Source organism: Populus euphratica, unplaced genomic scaffold (genome assembly GCF_000495115.2).
Source record: "Populus euphratica unplaced genomic scaffold, PopEup_1.0 scaffold59.1, whole genome shotgun sequence".
Classification (NCBI taxonomy): Eukaryota; Viridiplantae; Streptophyta; class Magnoliopsida; order Malpighiales; family Salicaceae; genus Populus; species Populus euphratica.
In genome coordinates, this window is record NW_011499940.1 from 412,676 (window position 1) to 434,886 (window position 22,211).

The window sequence follows — 22,211 nt, forward strand, 5'->3', positions numbered from 1 at the left end:
CCCTACACTTGTGGATCTGTGTATTCCTATTGAAAATTTACAGAAGAAGATGAAACTGAGAAAGGTGCGCGCATACAGGGGACGTGGTTTATATTGCCAACAACTGTATATATACAAGCCACCTTTTACCTATCACCTTGCAACAACAAAAAAACCTGATTTATCAAATTCATAAATGCAAAATAGACAGGGCAAGGTATCAATGAGAATCGGCTTCAACAACTGAACAGCCATGGGAACAAAAAAAAAAAAATTGGCATTGCTGATTTGACTTTGCTAGCTAGCTATGATGATTTTTTTAGTTCACGCAGGACAAAAGAAAGAAGCTTGCAAGTCATAAGTCACACACCATAGTTGCACCAACTATTCTTGTTACAGTGTTTTTTTGTATTGTAGCGATATATTTTTTAAAAAATATTTTTTTATATATTTACAAAATATTATCCTAGCTAGATTTAGATTAGGTTTTGTCAATATCTTCTCTAAGAATTCAAAGTTAATTTATGGGTCTTGGCTAACCTATCGAAATAGATCAGGTTTAATAATTATTTTATTAAATTATAGAGTTTTTTATTCATAACACAAGATTAGAAAAGCAATAATATAAAGATTAAAAAGATTTAGAGGTTAATATTTTTTATTTCATTTGACTTTTATTAAAAAAATAATCAAATTAAGTTTTAAAAAAAATAGAACTAAACTGAAATTAGTTCAAACCGATCTGTTTCAGTTTGGTTTGGTTATTTTAAAACAAAAACCGGTTTAAACTGATTTGGTTCGGTTTTTTTAGTTTGACTCGGTTTTTTTCATTTTAGATTTGGTTTGGTTTTTTCAGTTTTAGATTTATAAAACCAAACCAAATCAGTCGGTTTTTTTTAAATTCTAATTGGTTTAATCTTTTTTTTCTCGTTTTGGTTTTTTTAAATTATTTTTTTATTTTCTTGATTTAATCAGTTTTTTGATTTTTTTTATCCACCCTTAAAAAGATCTAGTGTTTAGATTTTTTTTTGTGTCAAAAAATTATTTAAACCCTAAAAATTAAATTATTAAATTAGATTCCAAGATATAATTTATATTATTATTTTTTAACACACTTTCTCAAGTAAAATTTCTTTAGAATTAAAATTTACACATATATATATTATTTTATATTTAATTTTATAAATTAAAATTTAATAATATATGAAATTTAGAATTGTAATTGTTTGGTTATACTTTATTAAAAACATTGGATTGAGAAGCTCGATATCTTTTTATTTAGGAGTTTCCAAGTTAGTTTACAAAATTGCACTTTCTATATTCAATAAAGTTGTTTTGTTCCTTAATATTTTGCACAGCTATTGAACGGGACATTGTCGTGGCATCCAAGGAGATCGTAGACAACCATCCTAGTGGAGAAACAGGTTGAGAAGTACAGAATTTCATAGAACCTTGATAGCTTAATCGTTCTAGAAACAATTGGTGATGAATAGAATTTGGTATTTCGTACAGCACCAACCCAGAATTGCAAAACAATTAAGCCATCAGACATATCATGCCATTCTTTTTACTAACAATTGAAACAAAAAGATGTCAAGTAAAATCAGATATGAGCTCAAAGAGGACAAATGGGGATGCCTCCAAGTTCATATCTCTTGTTATCTACTCGATCTAATGTCCTCTTGATTCTCTTTTTGTTTTTTTATAATGATATCTAAGATAACTTATATATACTATGACTAATTCTTGAATTTACTAAACATTCTGCAAGTTCAATAAATAAATAAAGTATCATGAGAATGACAAGCATGCACACTAAAATTTAAACCCAAGATGCATATATAGAAAAACTCTATTAGAATGGCTGGCTAGAAACCTTGGTGCATCTCTTGATTCTCTTCATCAGCTTTGTTGCTGTACTAAACCCCATTCAAATGACCCTACAGGAGCATGATATTTGCGCTAATAGAGTAAAGATTCAAGTCCAGGAAGGGAAAATTTCCCTATTTTTCATAAAATTTATAATTCTGACTTCATTTTAGAAAAAGAAATAAAAAAGAAAAGGAAATAAGAAAGGTGCATGAATTAAATCTCGATTTATCTAAAAAATCAATTTTAGTCAGAAACTCATACTGATATATAGCTTATACTGATCGGTAAAACTTAAAAATATAATTGATATTATTTTATAATACAGTTTATTTCATCATTATAATTTAACATTAGTTTTAATCTCCTGGATAAATTCTATACCATCACATTCCTACGAAGTTCTACCTCTCCATTCCCTTCAGCATAATTCAACCGCTTGTGTTGAATTTCATCTTCTGCTGGAACATCATCATCTTCTTCCTTGACCTCCTCTAAGGGTTTGTAAGTGTAAAACCAGGCACAAATTACATAATACACAAGATTTATGACTTGGATCCCCGTTACAAGCCAATAATAGTAATCCAATTTTCCCCTATTAAGGTTCCTATCAGGCAACCAATTATTTTTCTTGCCAGTATACTTGTGAACAAGGGACACAACGAGTGTACCTATGTAGTTCCCCATAGAAACTTCTAGGCTATTGAGTGCGGCGGCCGTGCTTCTCATGGTTTCTGGTGATTGGTCATAGAGGAATTCCATGTGCCCTACAGACATGAAAACATCTGCTATTCCATGGAGAATATATTGAGGAAGTAACCAAAACACACTTATTGGGATAATGGCTTGAGGAGCATCCAATAGGTTGTGAAGAGCAGCGACTTGTTTTCTTTTGACCTCAACTAATGCTGAAACGATAGTTGCAATTATGTTAATAAAGAATCCTACGCCCATTCTTTGCAGGCAAGTGATGCCTGAAGGGTTTCCTGTAAAGCGACGAGCAAAGGGAACGAATAGACGTTCGTATAACACAAGTCCTATGAGCAGTGTCAGGATGCTGAAGATGGAAAGACTAGCTGGTGGGATTTCAAAGGAGTGCGACAGGTGACGGTCCATAGACCGAGCTTGTTGAACAACAAAGCTATGGAGATGTGAGGAAGCTGTTACAAGTAGGATTCCTACTGACCAGATGGGCAGCATTCTGAAGATGCATTTTAGCTCCTCGATTCGGTGGACAGTGGCAATCCTCCATAGATTTGGTGACTTTGAATCCCTTGCATCTTCATTTGTTACTATTGCAGCTTTGTCAAACCACCTGCCAACACAGATGCAACACATTTAATTATTTGGCTATTAGTCTCCCTCATAGTTAGACCCGGCCTACATTCTAATCTAGTAGAGGGCTTGAACGGTTTAATTTTTTTATGAAAATAATATTATTATTTAAAAAAAAAATCTTTGATTTTAACTCAGCCGGTCAATTAGATTATGAATCAATCCATCATATCATCTAAATTTGACCAAGCCATTATCAAAACCAGTTGAAATTTAGCTCTAAATCCAGCTCTAAGTTATGATTTAGCAGATCAATCTATCAGACAGATCTAATAATTACAGTTTCAGTATGCCAAATTAGCCCGAGAATACCACCTGACCATCAAATAGAAAAAAAAAGTACATTATTTAAGAGGATTCTGTCAGCATTGCTTACTTGAATTGATCGGAGTGTAAAAGCCTTCCGTTGACAGAAATAGCAGCATCAAGCTCTTTATTTTGGTACAACATACCAGGGTCCAGTGGCATCACTTCTTTCCTCTTCTTCGCAGCAGCAACGACGACCTGAGCCAATCTAACCAAAGGGCTGCCTTCTGGTTTTAATTTATTATAAAGTGAAGAACCGAATATAAAGGCTACAATGGATAGAGCCATGCCGATAGTTGGGATTCCGAGACCCCAGCCCCAACCCACGTTGTCTTGAATATAAACTACAACAGTCAAAGCTGTTAATGTTGCCATTCCCATGCAAAAATAGTACCAATTGAAGAAGTTCCAGCTGCGTGACCCAACAGCTGATTTGGTCATGTCGAATTGGTCTGCAGCAAAGGTTACAACACAAGGCTTAATGCCACCAGAGCCTATGGATGTGAGGATTAACGACATGTAAAGGATCCATAGCTGAGAATTTGAGGCTTCTTTGCAGTTCACTTGAGATGGACATGGAGGTGGCCTCAGTGATGGGAGCACTGCTGACACTGTTAGGCTGATCATTCCCTGTAGCCCAAATATAAAATAAAAAACTTGTCATGTGGAGATTTTTCAATCCATTTTCATGTTAAATTAATATTCTGGCAAGTTGATGGTTTTTGGTCACTTGACTATAGTTGACTCTAGAAAATAGTTAAGTCCAAATTGACCCCACCGTAGTATCTTATTTAATACACCAAAAATGATATACAACAATGAGTATAAATATCTTTGTTCATAACTACGTTAGTCTGAACAAATTTAATTATTTCACATCTCCCAACATTAGATCACCAATAAGGTCACTTTGGTCTAAATGGTGCAGGACTTGAAGTAATCTCCAGTTGAAGTCCTGGGAGTTGAAGCATTGAGGTTCGAGCATTTTGACTTGTGAGGAATTTAAGGGACCACTTTTAAGATTGAATTGAAGAATCGTCAATCAAAGTATGCCCGAACCAGGTTTTAATTTAAATTCAAAAAAATATCCATCTCATTAAATATGGTTGACTCAATGGGATTCATAATTCAATAGAAACTTGATTTAAATTTGATGAGGTGAATACCAAAGAATTTTATTTTATAAATCAATCATCAATCATAAATATGCTTCGGATTAGGTTTTGATTTGAATAAAAAAAAAATATCCATCTCATTAAATATAGTTGACTCAATAAATATAGTTGACTCAATCAAACTAATAATTCAATCAAACTTGATTTAAATTAACTTTAACACTAGAGAATTTTACTTGCTAAACCATATGCCATGATGACTTATTGATTTAGGAGGTATTCGAGATTATGATATAGGCTGCTTCATAAAATATTTATAAAAAATACATTAAAAAAATTTTGTTTTTTAAAATTTTGAAATCACTATATCAAAATCATTAGAAATCACTAAAAAACATCAATTTAGTTTTTTTAAGTTAAAAATACTTTTAAAAAATATTAAAAAATAATATAAAGTATATTTTAACATCTCATCTAGCTTAAGTTATTAAATTAAATTAATTTTTTAATATAATATCAAAGTTTTATGATAAAGTAATAGGAATTCAAATCATACCTTATAATTTTAATTAATAAAAATTAAAAGTAAGAAACATCTAGAAGCAAAAGTTATGAAAAAGACTATATACCCTTTTCTATATTAATTCCCTTACTAATCTGACAGCTATAACTAATACTATTTTCAATTTAAAATCTAAATTATAGGATAATATATAGAGAATGTGAATATCAGCATAATATTGATATATTAAAATATTATATTTGAGTACAAAAATACTTTACATATATGAATGAACACCTTTTTCTTTAGTTTAAAATTAAAGTGGATTCAACATGGATGTCTAACTAAATATATCATCGTTGGCTCAAATACAGAGGGTGTGAGGAAGTTACCAATTCGTAAATAAGGGAACCACCGATAATGGTCCAATACCGGCCGGCATAGGAATCGGCAATCAGAGCACCGATGAGTGGCGTGAAGCTACCCATCCCACCAAAGTTGGTGAGTGTGTTAGAGGCTTTAACCAGAGGCAAGTTCAGCTGCTGGGTCAGGTATGTTATCATGTTGACATGGAAACCAGCTGCAGCAAACTTGTCGCATATTTCATTTGCTGTATCAAAATTGGACGGAGATTAAAAAAAGAAGAAAGGATTAATGTTATAATAACTCATCAATTCAGTATAAATTTATACACTTGGCTAATTATTTTTCTAAGAATACCCTTATGTCATGGATTATAATGTATAAAATTCTCATAAATTCTTTAATTTTAATATGAATGATCTATCTACTAACTCGATGGATTTGATTTTAGTTCGTGAAAGTTGATTCGGGAATATTATTTTAATAAATATCACATTAATTAACTGCACATTATTTAATACTTAGAACTCAATCAAGAAATTAAATCACATGTGGAGAGATTCTGAGTCTCTGAGAAGTTTCCCTTGCTAGTTAGCGACTGATTTTAATATTTTCTAGCTGTAGTTTCCCATTTCTCTATCTGAGAAGTTTAGACAACAGAGAAATGTAAACTACAGGACCACCTGAAAACAGTGAGAATCATGTTTAATTAATTGAAAATTGTTTGCAGGTCTGGAGATCGATTAGGTGCTGCATTCACAGTTAAACAAAAAACAATTATAAATAAATGTCATGTGGGCATGAAATTTTAGTGAAAATTCCTTTATAGGGAGTTTGAATTAAGAGAAAAATTATTTACTCTAAGCTGTTGAATGATGCTAACTCACATAGGATGAATGGCATTGTTTTGATGCCTCCAAGCTTCCTCCTCCTGCTATCTTCTTGCTTCTCCTCCTCCTCCTCCTCCTCCTCCTCCTCCTCCTCCTCCTCCTCCTCCTCCTCCTCCTCCTCCTCCTCCTCCTCCTCCTCCTCCTCCTCCTCCTCCTCCTCCTCCCTTTCCCTTTCCCATTGCCAACCTTGCTGCTATTACTTTCCAGCTCCATTTCCATTTCGTGTTTCATGTCCAGAGGCAAGTTCCCAATTAATAGCCATATATGTGATGGTTCAGTGCCAAGGATAGGACGAAGATGAGCGATGGACGTCAGGCCAGTAATTTTAGATTCGGGATCCACAAAATGGACCCCTTCTATCTATGTGTGTGATGATCTTTTGTCGCATTGCTTCACCTGCCCGTTCGAAAGAGCTTTCGTCTTCGTTACAAAATATATGTTTGTATATATATAATAAAACTTTCTTGTCTGTGTTATATGTAAACATTTCGAAAAAGCCATTGTCTTAAGTGCACGGAGAAAAGCATGAAAATTAAATTAAATCAACGTTCCACTGGATATTGAATTTTTTTATTAAAAAAAACCATATATCTTTACTATAGATAGATTGAATTCCTCTTTCTATTTTTAAATTATTATAGTTAAAGAATAATTTAAATTGAGTAATTTAAATCAATAAAAAACAATTTTTAATATATTTTATCAAGTGAAAACTCTTTTAATTTAAAATTTTTACATGATCATTTATTTTATATTTAATTTAAAAAAAAATTATTTCAATTCAAAATAAAATTTCAAGGTAGGATTTATATAATTTTTTAATAATTATTAATAAATCATTCCGGAAGAATATTGTTACTTGGGATCTAAACATGAGAATAAATAAATAAATAAATATATTGGGAATTGTTTTATTTTTCATGTGTGCTTCTTTTTCATAAATGTGAAAAGGAATTTGATTTATTTTCATAAATCTACAGAAATAAATACCAAAAGAATCTTCAAAAAAAAAAAAGATTCCTCGGAAGTCTTGAATTAAATATAAACATAGTTCAAAAACAGAAAAAATCTTCTTTTTTTTTTCTCGACATGCTACAGAACATCATGAATTATTAATCGAACCCACAGTCGAACGTTTGTGATCAATTTCTGGAATCAACAGTCGACATGGGCAATGGGAAAAGAAGAAAGTTCGATACCTGTAATAAATTGAACAGAACAAAAAGATTGATTTGCCTAATCAATCAATCAATCAACCATCCCCGCCTCAAGATCCTGAATGCCAGCAATAATCTCATAATTGTAAGGGGGCAAGCACATAAAGATGTGGACCAACACACTGGAAACGAATGACGTCCCTACTTACGCAAACAAGATCAAGATGATAGAAGATTGACTCTGGCGATGGACATTCATCATGCTACAAACAAAATTCTGGAGAAAAAGATGAGCATGCCTACTATTGATTGATTGTGAGGTCCGTGACATTTAGATCAAGTCCCAAAGGTATTCACATTTTTTAATTGGATGGGATGCATAAGGAATATATTCAGAGACTATCTCGCACCCCCCAATCACTCACGGGTCGCGTTGTTATGGCGATCTTTTATAGACGAGGCTTAGAAGAAAAAAAAATCGGTGGAGGAGGTATTATAGCTATTAAAAATTTTAATTATTTTTTTAATGATTCTAAATTAAAAAAAAAACTATTTATATAACATTTATAATATATTTTATTTAAAATAATTTATATTATTTTTTATTGCTTATTATGACCTGATGTTGTTTATTTATATTGACTTATTATGATGGGTTTGTTATGATAAACAAACTCTAATTTTCTACGTGAAAAACTTAATTTGAAAAAGTAAAATATCATCGATTATCGAGGTTTCTTTTATGATAGAATTAGAATTCGTGCTACATTTTTATTTCAAATAATATTTTCAATGAATTTCCTTGTGTATTTTATCTTTATATTAAAAATGAATAAGTTGTATTATTCAAAATAATATTTTAATTATTAATTTCAAACACATTTTTTATCTTTAATAATTAAAGTGAGTAATAAAAATATTATTCTTAATAATATTTTAAATAACAACTCTTTTAAGATTTTTTAACACTTATATCAAAAGTAAATAATATTTATTATTCTTGATAATATTTTAGATATTAATCTCCTTTAGATTTTTTTTATCATTATATTAAAAGTGACTAACATTTATTATCCTTAATAATTTTTTAAATATTAACCTCGTTTAGGTTTTTTATCCTTATAATAAAATTAAATAATATTTTCTTACCAAAAATAATTTTTTTAATATTTTTTAAATATAGGCCAAAACCTTTTAAATTTTACAGACTTGTTGTAAAATCAATACAATTTCTTTTTAAAACATGCAAAAATATTTTAAATTTTCTTTGGAAAAAAATACTCAAATAACTTTATGAATTTTTTTGTCACATGCAAGAAAAAAATAAAATTCTTAAACAAAATGAATCAAACACTCAAAAAATAAAGAACATCAAGCATGAACCCAGTAACGTGGGTTTCATATCAAACCGAATTTGGTCAAAATAAAGACACATGTATGTTGAAAATCATGCAATAATCAATCATTTCGCATTCAATCACATCAATTTTCACTTAAACATCATAATTTTGTCAAAATATATTTCAGTTCAGAACCAAAACTCTAAGATTAAAAGCCATTAAAACCATGTTATTTATGTAAATAAATACTAGATTATTGGTTAATCATGTATAAAAATAGTTTTGGCAAATATATGAAATAAAACAAGTCAAAACATGTAGCTAAGACAATATTTTTAAGAAGAACACGAAGAACAAATAAAGAATATTCAGCGTAAACCTAACAATGTAGCTCTTAAACCAAACTAGATATAGATAAACTAAAGAAACATACATATTAGAAATTATACACTAATCAATAATCTAGTATCTATTCATTTTAATTATCAATAAATAATCATGATTTGGCCAAAATTAGTTTCACTAAGATTAAAAATCATTTAAACATCACTTTTAAAACTTTATTAGAGCAATTATGATATTATTGTCGTCTGAAACCACCTGAATTTAGTAGAAGGGATGCATATATTTTACTTGAATTCAACCTTACTCAATTTAAAGGTTGTAACTCCACATTTATACATTTGAAGCTGCTAATTCGATAAACCAAAACTATCAAAAACAAAGGTCAATCAACCCAAAAACAAGACACTCACCTTCTATTCTTTAAGTCTGAACAACGTATCATTTAAGGTTTTGAATTTGGGATTAGTAAATTTTAATTGAGCCCTTATTCTTTCAATTTCTTTTAATTTTACTCACAATCATCTTCAAAATTTTAATTTCATACAATTTCACCCCTGAAAAACTCAATTATCAGCTTTTAAGGTGGTTTTTTTTTATTTTCATCCTTAATTTTGAATTTTTTATATTTAAACCTTTAATTGACCATCAAACTTTCAATTTGTTCAATTTGCCTAATTTCAATCGCTATATTCATGCATTTTTTCCAGTTTAGTTCTTGATTTTTGATTTCTTCAATAAAATCCTTAATTTCTCATCAAATTTCAATATTTATGCAATAAAACCCTTAATTTGATCAAATTAACTTTTTAAAATTGCAATTTAACCTATAAACTTCAATTTCTCCCAATTAAAGCCTAAATCAACTTAAAAAATAATTTTTCTTATAGTTAAGCCATCAATAAATTCAAATAAATCTTGAAAAATTATAATTAAGTACTTGAATATCTAATTTTGAATTTTTCTCTGTTAATTAAATTTCTTTTACTAAAAAGGCCTTCAATAGTCAAAACTATATTGTTGAATTTTTCAATCTTGTATATTTAAGCTTCTTTTATTAGTGTTCAATAATTTTCTAATTGTTCTGGTATACTCTTCTCACTAATACTTACTTTTTTTCTTCTTTTATTTTTTTATTTTTTTATTTTTTCTTTTTCTTTTTATTTTTATTTTTTGTTTATATGAAATTTTTAAAATGAGTAACAACAAACAAGATAATAATGAAGTTTTAGAAATAAAATAACATAATTAGTAGAACAGCTAGAATTCTATCAAAAATTCTACATTTTATATTCTCTACAAAAGTTAGCCCCTTATCACCAATTAAGAATGAAAAAACCTTTAGACTAATAGAGAATTTGATATTGTAGTGTAAGGTATATTTCAAAAATATTTTTGGTTTGAATATGTATTTTAGATTTATTTTTTTTACATTAGTACATCAAAATTATCAACAAACATTAATAGTTTAATGTTTTTTCAAGCTAAACACACTTTTAAAATTCACTTAAATGTGGTTTCAAATACAAAAACAAAAGATAAGATGTTGTTTTATAATTTTTTATTATTTCCAATGTTGTTTTTTATTTTACTTATCTTTCCAGGTTAATTTCTATTTTTTTTTTCCTACATTGTCTTTATCATTTTTTGTTGCTATGTAAAAGGTTTTTGTTGCTATGTAAAAAGTTTGTATGATGTTTTTTTAAGTTACTTTAAGAATTGTTAAATTTTTAGAATATATCAAGATTTCCTATATATTTTTAAAAGTCACAATCTCTAGTTTCTTTCTTAATTCAAATAATCTCTTATGACAAAACCAGAAAGTATTAACTAAAAGGAAACAAACAAGAAAAAAAAGCTGGAGAATGTATTTGGTAAGTGTTACTGAGGTCTAAATACACAGATTTTAATCTAATAAATCATTATAACATGAGAATGAAGAATTTAAATGTATTTCTAACATTCTCCATATTTTAGATAACATCTAAAACACTACTCTATTAAAAGGGTATTTAGAATTAACTCTATTAAAAGGGTATTTAGAATTATGGTATATTTAGAATTATGGTACAGAGTACTTTTTAAAATTTTTTTTTAAATAAATCAAAATAAATCTTTTATAGTTTTTTATTTATTTTTAATATTAGCACATCAAAATCACTATAAAACACCAAAAAAATATCAATTTAATATATTTTCAAACAAAAAACACCTTTAAAAAACATCTAAAACAGAAGTTAAAACACACATTGATGAAAAAAAATTGAAAATGATGAATTATTTAATTCTAATTTGAATAATTTTTATTATTATTATATTAAATGAATGAATTATATTTCAATGTACTAAAGATCAACAAGAATGAGAAATATTTTAAAAGAACAATAAAAAAAGAAACATAAGATAAAATTGAGAAAGGGACGAGATGTTCTCCTTTATTATATATAAACAAATCCGTTGTTCAGAATAAAAAATAAAAACTCCTGGGAGGCAGAAAGAAATGGGGCTCGAAATGGCCATATGACAGAAGTTAGGCCCGTATGTTTAGGCCCACAACTTGGTGAAGTTAGTTACTTGGGTTTTAAGCCGTAAGGTTTTGTAGGCCTAATATATAAAGGTTGACTAAAATGATCGTGGGTCAGGCTAACTAGGCCTGAGCAAGAAACTATTTCCTTTTGCTTTAACTTAACTTGGTGTAAAAAACTTTTAGTACCATGATTTGGAAAATCCTGCAAAGGCCCATGGCTGACAACCTTAAAATTATCAAAGTCAAAACTCCAAAAGTAAACTGGTTTAAACTTGAAAACACCATGGTTACGAGCCTGGTTATAAATCTTGTACTAAAGGCTTTTTAGGCTGCGTTTGTTGTACATTCATTTTTAAGTTTGTAGTGCAATATATTTAATAACAAATGAAACTGTATTTTATATTGTGGGTTAAAAAATTAAGTTTAAAGCATATTTTTGTTTATTTTTATATTTTAAAAACGTTTTCACAAAAATTTAAGAATTTTTTATTTTTTTTTCCTTTGTTTGGTTGCCATTAACTTATTTGTGGAGGGGATGTTAATATACTTGACCATCCCGCATTCAAGATGACCCATGTAAAGGAAGATGGAAAAAATAATAACTCTCGAGGGTCAATAATTTAATAGAAAAAAAATAAATTAAATAAAAAATTAATTTTAAAAAATCAAGTTAACTCATGTTAACTCGATTAATTTGAGATCTGAGATGGGGATAATCTTACAAAAAAAATTGAATAAATCACAAAGTTTAAGGACTAGTAAATCAAAGTCAAATAAAAAAAAATCTAAAAAGGATTATAAAAAATATTGAATTCAAACTAAGTAAAGTATTGAAATTAGTTGACTGGGTTATAAGAATAAGACTATCATATAAGAGACTGACACGAGAAAAATTATAAAATAAAATTTTTAATTATAAAAAAATAAATAATAAAAACTGAATGTTGCACCAAAAATAATTGAAAGAAATTAATTAGAAATTAAATTAAAAAAGAAGAAGAAAAGGATAGAAAAGGAGCAACGAAAAAAATGAAGAACAAAATTTGAAAAAAAAATGAAATTCTAAAGGATAAAATAAAAAAAATAAAAAATAAGAATTAAATTGAATATAAGAATTAAATTAAATGTGAAAAAGAATGAAATTGAAATAAATAAACTTTAAAAAATATTAAAATTAAAATTAAAATAAATAAAAATTAAATAATAAAAATCAAATTCATAATAATTATAAAGTTAATGACACAACTAAATTTTTAAGAGCTTCGTACAAACACTAAGGACACGAGAGAGAAATAAATGGTAAGAGAAAAATATTCAACGCTGCATCAACGTATCCTTTTGATTTATTAATATTTTAATAAGGCAAATTATAAAATAAGGGTTGCATTATTAGAGAACACCAGTGGTGCAAGGACAAAAATGCCCTCCAAGGTCATCTGAAAATTTTAAAAGTCAAAGGGTAAATATATAATTTTACGGTACAGAGGCAGATAGATGGTTGCTGCTAACAGCGTTGTCAGGTTCGTGGACACTGTCGTTGTAAATTTGTAATAATAGTTGTTGTCACGACAAAAAGATGGTTGCTAGTTGTCATTGAATCATTGACTGTGTTTATCACTTGATCATCGTTGTCATAACAAATCAACACCGTTGTGAGCTTGAAACACTCCCAGGTTGCTATATATTGATCCAGCATAATTTTGATGAACTATATGGTATTATCTTTACGCAGTCCAAAAACTCCAAGTTAATTTCAAGTTAAAAATAACACTCTATTAGTGGTGTCATATAGCCGCATAAAAATTATGAAGAAATATTTTTTAAAATTTGTTTTTTTGTGGCCCTGTTTTGAATAACGCTAGCTTTAATGAGCTTTATTGTATATATTAATATGTGTGCAAAGTCGAGCATTACTCTAGCTTGAAAGAATAATTCAGCAAATTAAACAAACCCTCTCCGGTTATTGTTGCATTTCTTGCTCTTTCAACATCTGAATTTCGGCTATGGAGGTTCGACTCTTATCTAGAAAACTGATAGCCCCTTCATCACCAACTCCACCGCACCTTCAAAACTTGAAAGTATCATGTTTAGACCAGCTTGCTCCTTCCATTTACTTACCATGCATTTTCTACTACCCAGCCGATGGTGAAAACAACGAAAAACGAAGCAAAGAAATGGACAAATCATTAGCTGAAACCTTAAGCCTCTTTTACCCACTCGGGGGAAGATACATCAAGGAAGAATTCTCAGTTGAGTGTAATGACATGGGAGCAGAGTTTTTTTGGAAGCCAAAGTTGGTGGTTTCTTATCTCAGCTTCTAGAAAGAGAAGAGCGTGAGTCTGAAATGGCGAGTCATCTGGTTGCATCACTATTCCAAGAGGAGAACAGCCCTCTTGTGATGGTTCAATTCAACATGTTTGAATGTGGTGGAGTGGCTATTGGTATATCCATCGCGCACAGGATAGCTGATGCATTCACTATAGGTACATTCATCAATGCTTGGGCCACTGCTTGTCGAATTGGGAGTGAAAAGGTTCATTGTCGTCCAAGCTTCCAATTGGGTTCTCTCTTTCCACCCAAAGAAATGCCTTCGTCCAGTGGCACGGCTCCAGGAACGGACATCAAGATTATCAGGAGAAGGTTCGTGTTTGATGGCCATACTTTATCAAACCTGAAAGCAATTGCTAGAGGTGGTGATTCGGAACAGTTGGTGAAACACCAATATCCATCACGAGTAGAGGTCGTGACAGCACTTATATGGATGGCTCTCATAAGGGTAGCTCAAGCTAGACATGGCCACTTGAGGCCTTCCCTCCTCGGACTTACATTTAACATGCGAGGGAAGACAGCTATGACTACTCCGGACTATTCCTGTGGAAACTTTGTTAATTGGGCGAATGCGCAGTTTATGCCAGATGATGAGATCAAGATGGAGCTTCATCACTTCGTGAATCGGGTGCACGACGCCATAAGCACCACCACCCATGATTGTGCAAAAACTTCAAATAGTGATGACATTTACTCTATGGTGTCCAGTAAGGCGAGGGAGGTGGGTGAAGCACTTGGAGAAGGCAATGTAGATACCTATATGTTCAGTTGCTGGTGTCGGTTCCCATGGTATGAAGCGGATTTTGGATGGGGAAAACCCTCTTGGGTGAGTAGCGTGGACGTACCAACTGGCATTGTTATGCTTATGGACACTAAAGATGGTGATGGAATTGAAGTATTTCTTGCCTTGGATGAAAGCAGCATGCTTACTCTTCAGCAAAATCTGGACAAAACTATTTCGTTCACTGGCTAGGAAGGCGCTATAAGCAGCATCATCCAACATGGTCTTGAAGAAGTTCAGGATGGTAATAAAGTGGCTCAATTCTATAATCTGAGTTGCTACAACAAATAAAAATATGTTCTTGTCTGTTCCATTTTGGTAATGTGTACCTGGTGCTTCATATTTTGGATTAATATATATCTCATGAATTTTGTTTCAACCGTGTCGAGAAAATACTTTAAAAAGAAAGACAAATATTGTGTGATTACTCTTACCTTTGAGGCCATTTTAATGATTGGGTTAAAATTCAAATTCAAAAAAAAAAAAAAAAATAAAAAGCCTTCAGCCCATCATTATAGCACAAGACAATATTGGGTGTTGATACAAAGAAATGATATTTTTGATATTTTCAAAGAAAAAAATCATTTAATCAGCCCATCATTCGGGCCCAAGATAGTTTAATTTGTATGAAAACAGTGAAATGATATTTTTCCATTTTCAAGCAATCATTTAACTAGTTATCAGGGGCGGGGCAAACTAATCTATTCCATGAAGCACATTTGTTTTTATTATATTCTTAGAAGACAAATTGATATTTTTATATTTTAAATAATTAAAATGCTCTTCAAAGCAAAAAAATATTAAGATCATCGTCTAGAAGTTTTCCGGTCTTCTACCGTTTTGGTTACACGGTGTAATAATCATGCTGTTTTTTAAAACAAAACAAAAAATCAAAACTAATATCCAAAGATATATTTGTATTTTCAACATGGTTTTTTAGTTTTAATGGAAAAGAAATTCAATCTTTTAACAAATATAAATATAATTAAAAAAATAAAAATATTAACAAGCAGAAGGTATCTACTCTCTCTAAACAACGTATACAATGTCTCCCTGCAAACGCTATCTTCCATGATAGCATTGGAAGTGTAGTGCGTTCTTTTCCTAGTGACCATGCATGTGTTTTTCATTTAGGACATTCTTATGATTCCATTTTAAATATAAAACTTGTTTATTTTTGCAACAGAAACCGTGTTCTATAAAATTAAATTTTTAATTTTTTTTGTTGAAATTAATTTTTGTAACGTTTTTAAATTTTTTAATATATTGATATTAAAAATAAATTTAAAAAAATAAAAAATATATATAATTCTCATGTATTTTGAATTTTAAAAAATAATCATTACCACAATTTCATACACTGCTACGGTAGGTGAAGGCCAAAATTAGATTTTTTTTTTAAAAAAAATTCAAATGAATTCACGCTCCTTCAAGTAACTTGTTTTTCATCCGAAGGCATTTTGAGCTATCCAATTGGGGCACTGCTTGCTTCCTCCTTCCCTGAATCCCTGCTCCATTTCTCTTGAGATTCAAACCTGGAACCTGAAAAAGAAAATGCTCGTGTTCTAAACAGTGGGATTGTCCCTTTGGAGACACCTTCAAATAAATTTATTATAGATTTATCATTACCATTGTGGTAAAAATATTTATTTATTCACGAATACAAAAGAAATGCAGAGAGAAGGGGGTTTGACTCCCTGGACTTGAACTTCATATATTGCTGTCTTGTTTTTCAGGATGTTAGAATTATCTTGTTTGTATTGTTGCAAGAAATTAAACAAATTAAAAACGTTAATGTTGGGAATAACTGATCTGTATCGCAAGTTATAAGTTGCAGTCCAAGATAGAATCAGGAATCTATGTATGCTGTGAGCTTGGTTCAGGCAGTTTTTCCTAGTTTTCATAGTCTTCAACTGATCATTATGCAAAATAATAAAAGGTGGTGCCTATTATGATCAAGAACGTATGATCTGGATAGCAAAATGTGCGACATTCGAAGAATCTGATAAACTATGTATCAAACACTGTCTGCACTAGAACAAAATGAATAAGTCTTGAATAACAAGCAGAGAGAAAGCGGTGAACAGTACCTTCAGTTACTCTTTCAAACATCATAAAGGCCCTCAGAAGATCCACTTTAAGTATAAGGAGGTGTGGCACCAACTCAACACATGTTCGGCAGAAGATTGTTCGCAAACTTTAGCAATTAGCATGCAAACCACTTGTGTATTGCTTTTATGCTTTCTACCTAAGCAAAAAACAAATCCAGCAATTCTTCAACAAAATACAGTGATAAGAGTAGAAGGAAATGCGAAGAAGCCTTGGATTGAATGGCATACAAGAAACTCAATACCATATATAGAATCTGGAAGTACTTTATGTAGAGATCTCCGATGAATGATGAAGAGCCAGTAGTGCCATAAATAAAGCATCAGTAGCCATTCTTTCCTCCTGCAAACAAACTGCCAAATATCGCAGGGTAAGGAAGGCCAACCTACAGTATTAAGAATGTGCAAATGCAGAACGCTCTGGTGCTTGTGGAAACAAACGACTATTTTGATTCATTTTAATTTCAACAGTGAAATGGCATAAATATGCTGTGGGTCAATATGGCTTTAACAAGAATACATGTCCTTGCTCACGAGTTCAAGGGAAAATATAGAAGCTTTTATTGATAGAATTTAATCAGCACAGAATTAAAAAACCTATTTCGTTCCAACTCATGACAACGGGGAAAAAAGAGAGAATGTATAAGTGGAAGGAGATAAGCAATAAATTAACAAAGGGACACTACTTCTAATGCAGGCAGAATCTATAGCCTTCTCAATTGAAGTCCTTCAATCTTTTCTTCAGCATGTCCATTGATTTCTTCCGTGCACTTTGCTTAGTATTTCTGGTTGAGAGGCTACCAAAGATTCCATCATGGGAATCCTTGAATTTATCACAGATGCTGGCCACGTTTTTATAATCCAGAGCATCATAGTTTTTCTGTCTTATCACAGGATTCATGAAGTTCTCTGGCTGGCTGCTTGACAAAAGGTTAATCAACTGTCGTGCTTCTAACAAGCAGCCTCTAAAACTACCTTCCTTGTATATTTCACTCAGGCCGGTGCTATGAAACCTCTCATCAGCAAAATCCTCTATAATCTTCAAATCATTGTTGAGAGATAGGACTGCATTAGCATTGAACCTCCTTACGCTATCACTAAGAAATGCTCCGACAATGGAATTGGAAATGTGCTCGAGGGCACCACTCCCAACTTTGTGCAGAGCATCCAATGGAAGAATTTGTTGTGCAGTTGACAAAATAGTATCCAGGTAAATAACCACCTCATTTATATAGTCATTCCCATTTTGTGGCGTTTCCTCTGAAGTCCAATTGATATTTTCTGTAATATTCATGAATTCATCTAACTTGGTGTTCACCAAATTCAGCAGAGCAAGATAAGCTGCATCCCTTGAAGTTTTTAGGACCACCTTGGCTGTCAAACTAGCTTGAGGCCTCTCAACTGATCGGATCGGGATTCCGCATAGTTGGGCTGCATGTCGAAGAAAAAAATCACAAGCTCTCTCAAGAACAGATATGTTTGCAGCAATCTGCATGGCTTGAGACACACCAACTGCACCCCCATGGATCGTGCTAAGCATCACTTCATTTAGCACATCAATCAAGAGCTTGTCCAAGTATTTTCTCACAATGTCATAAAAATTAGTATGCACCCCATAAGATAAGTAATCAACAGAACCTTTGATGAAAGATCTAACAATGCGGCAAGTATCAGGTACCATGGAGGAGAATGGTGCATAATATGGGAAAGCCGGCATTATATCTGAGGTTTGAAGATGAAAGGAGAGGACATTATTCTCATAATCAGTATCCTTTCTCATTACCATCTGCTCATAGGTGTCACTTCCAAGAGTATTGACAATTTGCTCCTGACATTCTCCCAAAAGAAGCTCATGATACTTATCTCGGCTACGATCAACTACCTCGAGAATTTGGCCAACTTCATACCCATATTGTCTAAAAGTTTCCCCAAGAAGAGTGACATAATCCTTCACCAGCAGGAGATGAGTTGCAGAATCCATATGGGAAAACTGTTCCTCCAGAACAGATGTCATTTTAGCCACAGCCACTTCCCACATTGTCTCAACATGATTTGCTGACAAAAGATCCCCAGCAGTTCTTAAGACCCGATCCTCCACTATAAAGTAACCAGCAATTTGGGCCAAATATGTTTGATAAGATTCAACAAATGGTTGAGTAGTAGAGATTTGCAAGTCTGAATTGAGTTGCAATAACCGATTCTTATAGTAGTATTCACGAAACTGCTCTTGGCTTCCAAGGCAATCATGAATATGATACACCCGGAAAAGAGGAGTGAGATCAAACTTCACAACTGAATCTTCATCATTTTCCTCAACATCCAGAGTATATATAAAATCTCCTAACCCTGAAATGTTTTGTTCTTCAGCTTTTCTCTGATGTTCCAGCATTTCCTCATCTCTTTGACGAGCTGACAAAGTATGGCCTATTGCTGTCTGTCCAATATCCTTAGCAGAACTCCTCACTTGAACTAGCCATTCATTAAATTGACTGGTAACTTTCTTCTCAATATGAGATTTTATTACTGGAATCGTCTTCCCTATGGCCATTTTAAGTGCCTTCACAGGGATGTTCTGCAAGTAAGTCCTCTCGATCAGATCCACTGTTTTCAACGCTGGGTAAAATTGGCTTTCCAACATGTGGTTGTTAGACTTCACACAGAGTCCCAAAACTTGTATGCATATCTTCGATGTTTTGATAGCTTCAGTCACATTCTTCTTAATCCAATAAGATTCAAGAAGCTCCTCAAGTTTGACCAAAAGCGCACTCCCAACTTCTTGTAATCGAAAATTCTCACTCGCAAGCTCACTTTTTAACTCTTCAGCATCAACCAATACACCACGAAGTTCATCAACCGCAAGAATGAATTCCTCGTAATGGCTCTTGCACAGCTCCTCAATTTCAACTTCCTTCTTCCTCACAACAGACTTGAGCTGATGAAACAGCGATTCAGGCCGCCCCATTTCAAATGCATGCCTGACAATTGGACCCAAATCCTCTCCATTGCCAATCAAAGTTGCAAGCAACAAGTCCTCTCCTCCATCCCCATTCTCTACAGCAGTTCTCCTCTTAGGCTTCGCATCCATTGCTTTCACTAAACACTGAAACAATCAAAACAAAACCACACTCATATAGCATCCGAAACTAAATTAAAAAATCCACAAAACTCCTTATCGACCATCTTAAACAACGAAGTAAAACAACACCTACAATAAATCAAATCTAACAAAATTTACGCTAATTATTCAAGTCTTTTCTTCAATAAACATTTTTGTATAAAGATTCAAACAGAAATAAATATTCAAAGACAGCACGAAATGCAAACATCTAAAATAGAACGGAAAAATCAATCTATGATTAATCAAATTTAATAAATTATAACCAAATAAATCCATCAAACATAAAATTCATCAATTTACAAACAAAGTGAAGATAAAAACAAATCCCCATTTCAAAATTCACAACCAATCAACCAGATACAAAATGTGAACAAAACAAACAAACAAAAAATCCCCAGATAGAAAAAAATGAAAACCCAGATGCAAAATCAAACAAAGTTAAAAACTTTATACTTACAAAGAGCTATTGAGAGGCCTTCCTTTTGGGCCAAATTTGCTCTCTTTCTGCTATGTAAAACAAGAAATGAAATGTGTTTTCCTTACTCGTTGAGCTGAAACAGCTGTTTTCAATGAAATCTGTGATCAATGAAGGTCCTGCTATTGTTAGTTTCAACTCATGTGAAAATTCATGTTTTGTTTTCTTTCTGTTGCCGTTTGTACCTTGTTCAATAACGAAATTGATATTTCCACTCCTTGGTTTGTTTAGATTCGTCCACGACATGGGATATAATTATTTATTTTGGTGTACACGCTAACTGTCATGCACCTTTGTTTTCATTAGCTAGTTTGCTTGAACAGGTAACGTGGCAGTCAAATATTGATTAGAGTTTTATAAAGTATGTAATTAATTAATTATAGGGATATTAATATATTAATTTTTTTTCTCTTAATGTTTTTTTGGGGAAGGATAAAAACATCAAAAAGTTCAAAATTGAAGCCATAAAATTCAAAATTTGTTGATTTATTCATTTTTTCTATTTATTTAGAAAACAAATTTTTAAAAAATATATTAATTTGATTAAAATTTAATTGATTTAATTGAATTTTTAATGATTTGATTAATTCGGTAAAGTCATATTCAAACTCTCTAATTGACTTATATTTATCTAATAATTTAATGATTTAAATCCCTTCTTAAATTAGATATCGAGAGTCGAGACGATCTAAGAGCTATAATTTAATATAAAGTTTTTTTATTATTATTTCTATTTCAAGTCAGTGATGACCGTGACAGGTGGATTCTAATATTTTAGAAAAGGCAGTATAAATATTCTGACATTAAAACTAAAACTATGGAGTATAAATTAATTTATATCTCCACTGCACTGGCAGCAACACCCTCTCTTGTTGATTAGGTTATTGTCACCTCAATTCCAAAACGTCAAAGAAATTAAAATTATATTTTTAGAAGAAATATTTAAGACTGAAATTAATTACTTTATAAGTATAGATAGAAATTGAGTTCAGCTATATCTAACTTAGGCTGACCAAACACATATAAAAAAAAATATTGTATATTTTTTATATACATATAGGAACATTTATCATATCTATATTTGAATTAAAATCTAAGGATGCTTTAGGTAAATCTTGTGATATTCAAAATAAAAAATTAAAATATTGTTATTAAATCGAGCTAACATGATGAATAGATACACAAAAATTTAGAATCTTAAACAGAACCATTATTTATTAAAATTGAACAAAATATTAATTTAACTAAACACAATATTTTAGAATCAGTGCACCTGCATTTATATTTTTTAGTGTTTAAATAAATATAATTAAGTATAGTTTTAATCAATGAATAGATAAAGATTAATTATAGTTTTAAAATTTAGCTTAATAGATCAATTTAAAACCTTATTTATCTGAAACTGAAACCAAATTAGATTTATAAAAAAATATAGGTAATTTCAAACCTAGCTGATTATACTGGTTAATCCGATTAAAAGCTAGATTATAAAATGTTAATTATTTATTTTTATTTTACCAAAATATTATCATTTTAATTTATTAAAAAAATAAAATTAAACCATGATGCAGTCAAAACCAGTAATCCAAGCATTGAGCTAAATTAATCACTGAGCCAGGTTTAAAAACACTAAGATTAACAACTCAGGACGCTTTTCTAGATCGGTTCTTAAACCG

General features: G+C 31.1%; 3 protein-coding genes across 4 annotated transcripts; 1 reads left to right on the forward strand and 2 right to left on the reverse strand.

Annotated features, from left to right (window-relative positions):
* Nucleotides 1-2,136: 2,136 nt before the first annotated feature.
* LOC105136913 (protein NRT1/ PTR FAMILY 3.1-like) lies at nucleotides 2,137-6,776 on the reverse strand. The gene is made up of 5 exons (XM_011042426.1): nucleotides 6,526-6,776; nucleotides 6,357-6,439; nucleotides 5,499-5,716; nucleotides 3,560-4,119; nucleotides 2,137-3,163 (listed from the first exon to the last, which is right to left on the reverse strand). Exons 1-5 carry the CDS (start codon nucleotides 6,588-6,590, stop codon nucleotides 2,227-2,229), a joined length of 1,863 nt encoding a protein of 620 aa, XP_011040728.1. The 5' UTR covers nucleotides 6,591-6,776; the 3' UTR covers nucleotides 2,137-2,226.
* A 7,293-nt stretch (nucleotides 6,777-14,069) lies between these two features.
* On the forward strand, nucleotides 14,070-15,026 carry LOC105136952 (acetyl-CoA-benzylalcohol acetyltransferase-like). The gene has a single exon (XM_011042469.1). The coding sequence runs from the start codon at nucleotides 14,070-14,072 to the stop codon at nucleotides 15,024-15,026; it is 957 nt and encodes a 318-aa protein (XP_011040771.1).
* Nucleotides 15,027-16,721: 1,695 nt separating this feature from the next.
* On the reverse strand, nucleotides 16,722-20,743 carry SEC15A (exocyst complex component sec15A). 2 transcript variants are annotated; one of them, XR_844442.1, is made up of 3 exons: nucleotides 20,518-20,743; nucleotides 17,188-20,042; nucleotides 16,722-17,082 (listed from the first exon to the last, which is right to left on the reverse strand). XR_844442.1 is itself a non-coding variant. In XM_011042427.1 (2 exons), exon 2 carries the CDS (start codon nucleotides 20,025-20,027, stop codon nucleotides 17,658-17,660), a length of 2,370 nt encoding a protein of 789 aa, XP_011040729.1. In that variant the 5' UTR covers nucleotides 20,028-20,042; nucleotides 20,518-20,743; the 3' UTR covers nucleotides 16,722-17,657. The 2 variants fall into 2 exon arrangements, 1 of the variants encoding a protein (XP_011040729.1); XM_011042427.1 differs by having other exon boundaries at nucleotides 16,722-20,042.
* Nucleotides 20,744-22,211: the final 1,468 nt, after the last annotated feature.